The following is a 10,323-nucleotide window of genomic DNA, read 5'->3' as shown; positions in this document are numbered from 1 at the left end:
AAAATTGATGCCTTATCGTATTGATTAGGTTCAAACTATTATAAATAGGGTGGGCTCGTTGTCCGCTTTTCATTAGCATATATTTTAGCGTTCTCGATATTTCATTCGTTCTGTTTGGTTCTCAGATTATATTAGTTTTCAAACTGCCAGTTTCTCCATGATGGATTTGACGATAAAATTTCGTGGTCAACGTTCCAGCGTTTGTCGAAAATTCCTCTTGCAGCCCATTGCGAGAATGGACCCGCTTTGTGGTTATACATTCACAGGGGTTAGATTGTACGTCACGACAGGTGCATGGCTGAGTTGCCGACACCGTAACGCATGGGGGAAAAGTATTTCCTGTGCCTGCCTTTGAAGGAAATTCCATGATCACGACCAGACTCCGGAAAATGTCTGAAAATTTCCGATTTGAACTGCCCACTGAACGCGATGATTTTTCCCCGTCAGTTAAGAAATTCTCGAATCGTTGATTTTTACTCAATACAAGCATATAGTTTGGGGACAAAAGTTTGCTACCTGTAGGTCAACACCTGCCGGCTTCAGTGATTTCACTGAAATGTTAGATTTCGAGAAAAATGAATTTTCTTTTCTCTTCTTGTGCTGTCTACTGAAATGAAATTACAACCAGAACATGTGTTTGGTATTTAGTTGTAATCAACATGTCGATCCACAAGGTATAGTCATATAGTCAAAGTACTTTGTGTTGCTTAGCAACGTCCACCACGCTAAGAAAGACCGCTTTACTTCAATGAAAGCGGCAGATTGAAGTAAAAATTAAAGTATAAAGGTTAGGCTTCACTGTTACATCACAAGTAGTTAGGCGTGAGTATCAAAGCATCTTCTGGTCAGTTAGTTGGCATATCCCGACGTTTGTGGTCAACTGACCTTTTAGTACTTTTGCAGTGGTTCGTAAAAGTACACGAAAACGTTACTATGGCGATGAGTCACGTCTCTTTTTTTCGTATCATCTCATTTTGCATGTCTGATAACATCTTATCTGCTTCAAAGGGAAACACTGTTGTGCCTGGCTGTTCTTATCGCGTTCATTACCCGTTAACTTGAACTCAAATTAAACCGTACACTCCAGCGTCATTTAAAAAATATAATTCTACGATGATTCGCGTTGATTTCATTTGATCAAATCACTCATCTTTATGGTGTTGAAAGCATTGAATGGCCTTGAACCGTGAAAGTAACCAAGACGTCCATAAATGAGCGTAGTGTAGAGAAAATGCTTTTCACCAACCTTCGCTCAAACATCGCTTCCTACGATATGATTATATGAATGTCTTATCCTGTGTCACGTGACTTGCTGAGTTAGCTGCACCAGCTCGTATCACGGGTAGTATCAGGCTGCTCATTAAAACACATTTGAAATTCCCACGCATTAAATTCTTTCAATAGGACAAGAATGAGGAAACCCGTCTTTCTGATAAGATGTTATAACTGCTGCCAGCAAAATTGTCTAGTCACTGATTGTTTTCCAAGCTTTTCTACACACTACATTTCTTTTCGTCTCTGACCGCACAAAGATAAAAACTTATTTGTAGTCAACGATTTAAAGTATGTTAATTAGATTTTCTGATCAATGGAGCGTGAACTTTGCTATTACTGCCTGTATGGAAGGCTTGTTAATCTAAATGAATAATATAGAAAAGTGATTACTTCAAACCCGTTTAGTACGAGAAAACACTTTCTGTAATAGGACAAAAGAAAATATTTGTGTCTCCTGGAACATGCCTCCCGGTCATTAGGCTGATGGACCGGAAAATTATTTATTACTGTCATTGACCCAAAGCAAACGGAAATTTTTCACGAATTTAGATCCTATTGTTTGAAATGTATGATGCAAAAAGTTAAGGGTCGGTGAGTTTAAATAGGGAGCAGTGGGTTACCGGAAGCACAGTGGCATATTTTTTCTCTCCCAGACTACAGTGTTATCAGAAACATGAGCGATCTCAAACTCTCATAATTCCTTGGTTAGAGGGACTGTGGTTAAATCATCGACAGAAGAAGGCAACCCACTGTCTATGGTTTAAGGAGACGTCATTATTTATGGCCTGGGGGTCAGAGGAATTTCATCGGAAACTCCAAAATTTCGAGTAACCCCCCTTGCCAACCGTGATGAATTTGAGTAACCCCCTCTTTAACTCAGAAATTTTGGCTGACCCCCCCCCAACTTAGAAGAGTTAAATACTAATACATGTATTTGTACAATTTACAAAAATACAGCAATAGTAAAGATTTTTCAAATTCTGATGTACCCTACTAGATTATTATCGGTTTTCTTATGACGGTTGTAAAAGATGAAACCAACAAAATGAAATTCACGGTCACAACAAACTACAGATATAAAAGCTCACGCTGAAATCAGTATCCAACCATATAGTATTGTTTAATTTGGATGGGTATCATGACACGGTTTTCACAAAGACATCTGACTGGGCAGAGTTTGAAAGTACAGAGGGAGAACACGCGAGAGGCTGGGGGAAGCGTCAGAGGGGGATGTCGCCTATCTTGCGTGGAAAATTTTGAGAAATTGATGCGTGCAATGGTGCAGTCTGGTGCAATTTAAGAGGTGTTTTTATTTGTCTTTTTTATTGAGTAAAACTGTTTAGAACAGCCAAAGGGGAGAGCACGAGAGGGGGTGTCCCCCTATCGCATCGAAAATTTCGAGAAATTGATGTGTGTAACGGTGCAATCTGAGAGGTGTTTCATTTTATTTTGCACTCGGTATAATTCTTTGAAAATGACATTGAACACTGTATTTTTATGACATTTTTGCATGATCAGTGTTTGAGTCAAAATATTCAGCAACCAAACAATGACAATACATTTTGTAAAAAACAGTTCCAGAGTTCTCAGTTTGCCAGGGATTGTAGACCAAAGAATATGCAGGAATGGAAAATCTGTGACCTTCTTGCATCATTTCTCCAGCTGCCAGCTTCCAATGAAAAGCCTGAAGTCAATTAAAATATATGTTTCTGTGATAATAAATGATGAATTCACAACAGTTCAGTTTTGTCCTAGATCCTGTGAAAAATTTTAGTAATTGGTGTGTGCATTGGCGCAGTCTGGTGCAATCCGAGAGGTGTTTTCAATTTGTTTTTACTCGTAAACCTCTTAGACCACCCAAGGGCGGGAAAGCATGAGAGGGGATGTCCCCCTCTCGCATCGAAAATTTTGAGAAATTGATGCGTTCAATGGTTCAATTTGATAGGGGTGTTTCAATTTATTCTGCACCAAAAATTGAGTAACCCCCTTCTTCCTCTCCAAATTTTGAGCAACCCCCTTCAAGTTTTCAATTTTTTGAATAACCCCCGTCACATTCCTCCAACCCTCAGGCCGTAAATAATGACGGCTCCCTTAACCAAAGCTTGTGTGGACCCATGTTTAAAGAATATGTTTGCATGATATCACGTTAATTAAAATTTAATTTTCGCCGTTTAATTGACTAAGTCAATACCCACAATGTTCAATTTGAAATCAAATTAAGGAAGACTTGTATGGCGCCCGTTGCAAAATCAAAACAATTTTACAAGATTCGATATCCCGAATTGTAATATCAAAGTAAGACTTAATTAGCCCAAACTTCATGACACAATAATGATCTGGATAACAGCGCACTCTGCGTTGACATATAGTCTAATTTCAAGCATTCATACAATATGCAAATGAGCTGATAATCAGTAGGCTATCATCCCTGAAACGTCCAACATGAATGTGACGCATTTATCTCAAAAGTTCCATCAAATTCAGTTAATTCTGTTTTGATTTATAGTCTGATGGCAGAAATGTATTAAATATGCAAATGAGCTGATGATCAATATGCCATGCTCATCAAACGTTTTGCATAATTAAGCCTATGCATGACAAATGTATCTCAGAGTTCTGATCAGTTTTGATATATTGCCTAATGACGGAAACCCCTGAAATATGCAATTATGCTGATAATCAGTATGTCATGTTCATCAAACACTAATTTCTCCAAGAATATTATTTTATCGAATATTCTCTCTCTCTCTCTCTCTCTCTCTCTCTCTCTCTCTCTCTCTCTCTCTCTCTCTCTCTCTCTCTCTCTCTCTCTCTCTCTCTGATTATGCAGTATTATCATGTACATCTTTATGCAAATTACTATGCGTAATCAACCTATCACTTTACATATAAGCTTACGTGTTTCATCGGCCCTATACCTCAGCTTGGATCCCATTCTCCATTATCCCTAACATACATCCCTGGGCTAAGACGTATCACACTTACACCAGACCCACTTTTATTCAGTGTATACGGTAGTCGTTACCGCTGATGTGTATATCAAAGTATTACTTCCACTGAAATGACTATGATTATGATTATGATTATAATTGTTGTTGTTGTTGTTGTTGTTGTTGTTGTTATTGTTATTATTGCAATTGTCATTATTATTGTTGTCGTTGATTTTGTCGTTGTTGCAATTTCATTTACTAATCCATTATAAAAAGGAAAATGCGTAGTGCTGTACAAAGTCTTAAAGACAAAGGTATCAAGATGGACATTATTGTAGCTTTTATTCAACTTTATAATTTGTGCACAGTTTGGACACAATAAATATTCACAATGGTGTTGTTGAAGTTGCTTGTTCAGGGGTTTCGTCTGTCATCGTCATAACATCGTTTGTATGTCCTTCTTCAGTCTCTTGTTTAGACTTGGCTTTCCGTTGACTTCTGCAAAGCAATCAGTGACAAATATCTAAATTTCTGAAATCGTTAAGCATTGACGGGCGTGACCGGTTGCTTAAACTGGTTACATAGGACAGTGATTACATACATGTATATTGTATTAATTAATAGATAAATAAGTAAATTTTGATGGCAGTGGGTGATGATTGTGGTGTCACGACAGTGGTTTTGTTAATGGTCATGGTGTTTGTGATGATGATAATGATGATGATGATGATGATGATGGTAATGATAATTATGGTGGTGGCGATGGCAATGTTCGTGTTAAGATGATTACAATGTGAAAGTGGTCAGCTTAACGTTGCTTATAGCAATGCCCAATATACTGTACTGATAAGGTAGAAAGCCTTGGTATATTGGTATTCAGGAATTTACATAACTTTGTGCCTGTGATTCATTGCATTGAAAAGACTGATCAAAATTGACAATGATTTCTCTCTGTTAGAATATAAACTTATATATATATATATATATATATATATATATATATATATATATATATATATATAATATATATATTAACTTTGTAGTACCTGAGTCCGATGTACCACGGGACCCACGTGATAGCAAAGAGTAAGAATGCCAAGCAGTATATGACAGCGATAGTCACTGCTGGTGTTAAGACTTGGGAAGATTCTTCTTGTATCTTGAAATCGCTCTGAAAGACACGAAAACACATGATTGAAAATAGCTAGAATTGTTCAACTTAAAACAGAATAAACTATGTTGACTAGTCCTTCTTCTAGATTCCAGACTCGTCTCTCCATTCTTGGCTTTCCGAAACTGCTTTCAAAACTATCCAGAATCGTTGTTGCCTGCCACTCCTAATCTTCAGTGTACGTTGAGCTATACCTGTCGTGTAATAGCTGAATGAATTCAGTAAACTGATACTCATTCTATAAAGATTCAATGCATCGTACCTTCACAGCAACATCTTCTTTGCCTTCTTCGAGACCAGATTTGCCTTATGGAACGAGAGAGAAAATTATATGAACCATGAGTTGATGAATCAATAGTTATTATTTAGATATAGTATTAACACCAAGGGCGATAGACATTGAAGACTGTTTGAAGTCGATAAAATGACAAATTATTCTTCATGTAAAAAAGAACATTTAATGATATTCAAGGGACTTTACGGTTCCACCAAATGGATCACAACTATTGTGGAATTATTTGAATTTTCGTGGATTTCGATGGTCACTGTTGGACCTGACTCAAGTTTACAAACAGGCCCCACAAACTACAGAAAGGACCAAGTCACCCTTTGTGGAAGTGACTCAGCCGCAGTGAGATGGCCCATGTCTGGCGTGTTTGTTTTCTAACGTGGAGACAGGGAAGATATCATGATAGTTACCATGGCACATTAGAAGGATATGTTTAAGGGATACTCCGCCCGTAGTTTCATGTTTGCAAGAAAGACCTACTGTACCATGCAGACGTTGTCGTGAAATTGCTCGTAACGTCGCAAGAGGGCGTCCTAGCGCATAAAATCCTGAATCCCTTGTGGTCAATGACAGAAGCAATGGTGCGAGTTTGTGAAATTGAGTTTATGATTTGATTTCCTGGTTGCCACGTCGAAGTTATTGTGTTTTAAGGTACGTTTAATTTGCGTGTGCTTAATGCTGGATCGTTCACGGTTTTGTTTTCCTCGTGCACTTCGTAGAATAACGTCCACCTATGCTGTACACTCAACGCGATCGATAGCCTTTTCACTCTCTCGATACATGTCGCAATGGCATATACTGCAACCAAGGGGGTGGTAGGAATTCGCAACGCAGCAATGTATGTATCCAAGCCAGGTTTTATGTGACGGTTTTAAACTCTCCTTGTTTCTATATGTCGGTTGATAACAACAACGCAAGTAAGTTCGATCGTGTAAGGCCATGTTAAGTCGAAAGATTGGAGGTGAGCAATTTGTTTCAAGTTTCGAAAGACGCAGTGCTCATCAACTTCTGTTTGATGTCGTCAGCGGACAAGTAAAATTGACTGTACTCCTTCAGGTCACCATATCAATGTACCTGTTATAGCAAGGGGAGGAAGGAGACGATTTTGTTTCGGAGCAAAAAGGGGAAAAACCCAGCCCTCTCTATCGTAGAAATGGACTAGTCCTGTAGGAGATATCTTGGCCCGAATTAGATTGCTGATACATATACAGGAGATAATAATCAAAACAAACATTGCCTGCAGCGAAAAGACATAAATTCACGTCGTCATATTGAACACGGAGCTCAGTAGTCAGTTTGCCACAAGTATGAAGTATTCCTTTCGTTTCAATACAATGTCTCATTGAAATGTCTTCTTTAGGTAGTTAGTATGCCCCTCGAAAGTAAAACGCTTCAACTTTTGCTCAAAGTTTCCTCAATGAAACTTTCAACCATATTGTCTTTCAAAATCAAGAATACAAATCGGGGGTCACCGTGCAAATTTTGGTACTGGAGAAACAAATTACTTATTTACCGATATTTGAAATCCAAAATGGCTGCCTCCCAGTGTTAACTCTATGGAGAGAAATAATTTTTTTTGATTTCGAAAAACTAAGACGGTGAAAATTTCTGTCCTCGATGTGCATTCTGCCTTAAGTCCATTTTGAATTTTGAATTTCAAATATCGGTAAAGCTTTGGTAATTTGTGTCTCTAGTGCCAAACTTTGAACAGTGACCCCTGATTTTTATTCTCGGTTTTGAAAGAGAATGGTTTGAATATTCCTTGAGGAAAGTTTGAGCAAAAGACTAAGTCCTTCCCCTTAGAGGTGCGTAATGCCTTAAACATGTAACGAAGAACAACAAGAACTGCTCAACAACAATGTCAAATTAATCAGAACATTTAACCTTCGTAGACATCGATTTAAAAGGCTATGGCGTGTATGTGACAACTATTAAGTTTACAGAAGAGGTCAACGATGAAACGTCTACAATTTCATACCATTATTGACGTCTACCATACTGCCTTACATTCTGCTGAGTGCAACATGTGAACCCGAACACTTTCTTGTCAAGTTCATTACACATGTACTGCAACCAAAGCAGTGAGACTATTTGTCGTTCGGTTTGTGTGTTTCCAAGATACTCGGCCACAGTTCCTCACGAGGGACTGTGATCCAGTCATTGTATGAGCATGATTTAGGAGTAACTTTGTTTACAATTATATAATCGAACAACACATTCCATTTTTCAATCAAGATTTCTGTACCTGTAATAATTTTCACTCTTTTTGCTTTGTTTTTAATGTCAACAACAGCTTCTGTTCTACTCCCCAAAACATATTAAGAAAAGCAGTATTCAGCTTATCAACTCAGCCTGTACAGGTGTAGACTGCATTGTTATTGTTGACAGCTGAGTTCTGGTCTGGAGTGGAATTCAACTCCAGCGTTGTGTTGACAATAACAGTGATGTCAACACATGTGGGTGTTTCAACATGCTTTTGGGAGTAGAACAAGAACTTCCTGCTGACATAAAAGACAGAAATGGTGAAAAATCATAGAAGAGTTACAGTTGTTGGCACAGTACTCGAGAGAGGGTCCATAGAAACCGCCAAATACTGTTACTGTAAAATAGCAAATGTAAAGTAGGGTTACCAATTGAAGTACGTCCTGGTGCTCAAACAACCAACTGTTGTCAGGTATGACCTCAATAATGTCGCCTGCATAGCATGGTCTGTTTTTCAGACTAAAGCAACTGCTTCTTTGTTAAGTTGTAAAGAAGACGGCATATCAGAATCGGACTATCCCTCACCTCCTCTGACTACGATCGCTATAATGACCAACGTTACTTACCTGCGGTATCGGCTTCCACCACACGGAAGATGACGCCAAATAAAGCTGAGGTTATAAGCGAAGATGCCGCCATTACATTTGCCGCCATGTTGAATTCTATACCGGAGATATGAATATCAAAGTAATTGATCTTTATAAACTTAAATCCCAATGAGGCTGTCCTGTTATCCTCTTTTTCAAGTTCAAGGTGGAGAAGGATTCTCAGTTGTGAGCTCGAGAGTCTAAATAATTTGCTTTTCTCCTATGACCTTTAGTTGTTTTCTGAACCTGATCGTCCTCGCTATTTATATAACCGAAGGCATGATGATAAAACTCTGATAGTTTTGTTCTACCAGTTAATAAATAACCCTTTGTTATACATCACTAAAATAAATAATCGTTTGTATTATGTATTGAGTAGTCGAGGATTGATTCGAAATCTTCAAAAACTGTCGCAATACGAATAAAATATTTGTTATGAATACGAAGGTTACTGAAAATTCAAATGTTTCATTGGGGAATATTCCAACGACCTTTCACATGGTACAGATAGTAGGGTTCATCAGTTCACTGTGATCAGTTTAACCTTGTAATAATCGGGGCGTGACAGTTCTGTGGTGAATCATTGGTCTGCCACTGTGCAAGTCGCAAATGAATAACCGTGGACTGGGAAGAGACGCGATGTATTAGAAGATACATGTCGTAGCTGACCGTCATACTCTCTCAATATTTGCAAAACTCTGCATTAACGCAACGTAAAGGAATAAAGTTGTAGATATTACCCCGGAGGCGGAGGAATATGACCAATAAAGGTAGTATGCGCCCCGGGGAAAGATATTCGGACTCCTCAGATTTTTGCGATTCCTCTTTGATCTACCACTTGAGGGCTCACTTTAAAGCTCTTGGAGTAAGAAAAATTTCCACCATGTCCGTTTTCCATTTTATTTTTCCCCCATATAGAGTTAAGAAAGGGGGCGACCATTTTAATTCCAAACACCGGTAAATGTTTGGCAATTTGTTTCTCTGGTTCCAAACTTTGCACTGTGACGCCTAATTTTCATTCTGATTTGGCGAGAGAATGGTTGAAAGTTTCATTGAGGAAAGTTTGAGCAAAAGTTTAAGTCTTTCACTTTCGAGACAGTGCTAAATACCTGAAACTCAAACTATCAGTTCAGACCACTTTCACGAACGCGGCTGTATCTATCAATTCGCAAAGATATAATGTGCATCATGGAAAGTCAAAGTTTGTCTTGTGCTCTGATAAGGAACATCAAAACTACGAAGAACAACTGCTTTAGTAAAGATGTCAGACAACAAGTTTTCGCTGTGACCACATTCTCATGAGCAGAAGTTTGCTGTCGCCCCGTGATCTGCGCAATGCTACAAAGGAGAAAATATCCCAGGCTTCTTTGAATGAATGCATCCAGCTGTTGCCGTACATGAGGCTGGTATTTGCAACGATGGATTAGCACTGTCTTATATATAAAGTTCGGCATTTCTTCAGTTGCCCTGTAGTATTGTTTCCGTCGTTTCGTAATTTGTCATCAGTGCGCCAAACCTGATCAATGATTTGACAGTTGAGCAATTTTAACGATTGAAAACAGACAATAAAAAACTCAATAATAGTATAAATAAAAGGTATGACAGTAAAATGCATCGCATCAATAGGACAACGATGAATGCACCTTATGGCCATTAACATCAATTATCAAGTGAGGTGATATTATCATATTTGAAGAAGATGAACAGTTCGTGACATGAAAGACAGTCAGTCCTCTTCTGTCTACCACAGTAACTAAAACTCTTGTCGTTAATCATATTTACATGCATATGCATATTAAACAATGTTTT

At 38.3% G+C, this 10,323-nt stretch overlaps 1 protein-coding gene across 1 annotated transcript; it reads right to left on the bottom strand.

Moving 5' to 3' along the window:
* Positions 1-4,522: 4,522 nt before the first annotated feature.
* Positions 4,523-8,822, bottom strand: LOC139138303 (uncharacterized). Its single transcript, XM_070706616.1, has 4 exons — positions 8,494-8,822; positions 5,639-5,682; positions 5,252-5,376; positions 4,523-4,703 (listed from the first exon to the last, which is right to left on the bottom strand). Exons 1-4 carry the CDS (start codon positions 8,579-8,581, stop codon positions 4,592-4,594), a joined length of 369 nt encoding a protein of 122 aa, XP_070562717.1. The 5' UTR covers positions 8,582-8,822; the 3' UTR covers positions 4,523-4,591.
* Positions 8,823-10,323: the final 1,501 nt, after the last annotated feature.

This window comes from Ptychodera flava, chromosome 8 (genome assembly GCF_041260155.1).
Source record: "Ptychodera flava strain L36383 chromosome 8, AS_Pfla_20210202, whole genome shotgun sequence".
Taxonomy (NCBI): Eukaryota; Metazoa; Hemichordata; class Enteropneusta; family Ptychoderidae; genus Ptychodera; species Ptychodera flava.
The sequence above is the reverse complement of the archived record's forward strand: the minus strand, read 5'-3'. Positions and strand labels throughout refer to the sequence as shown.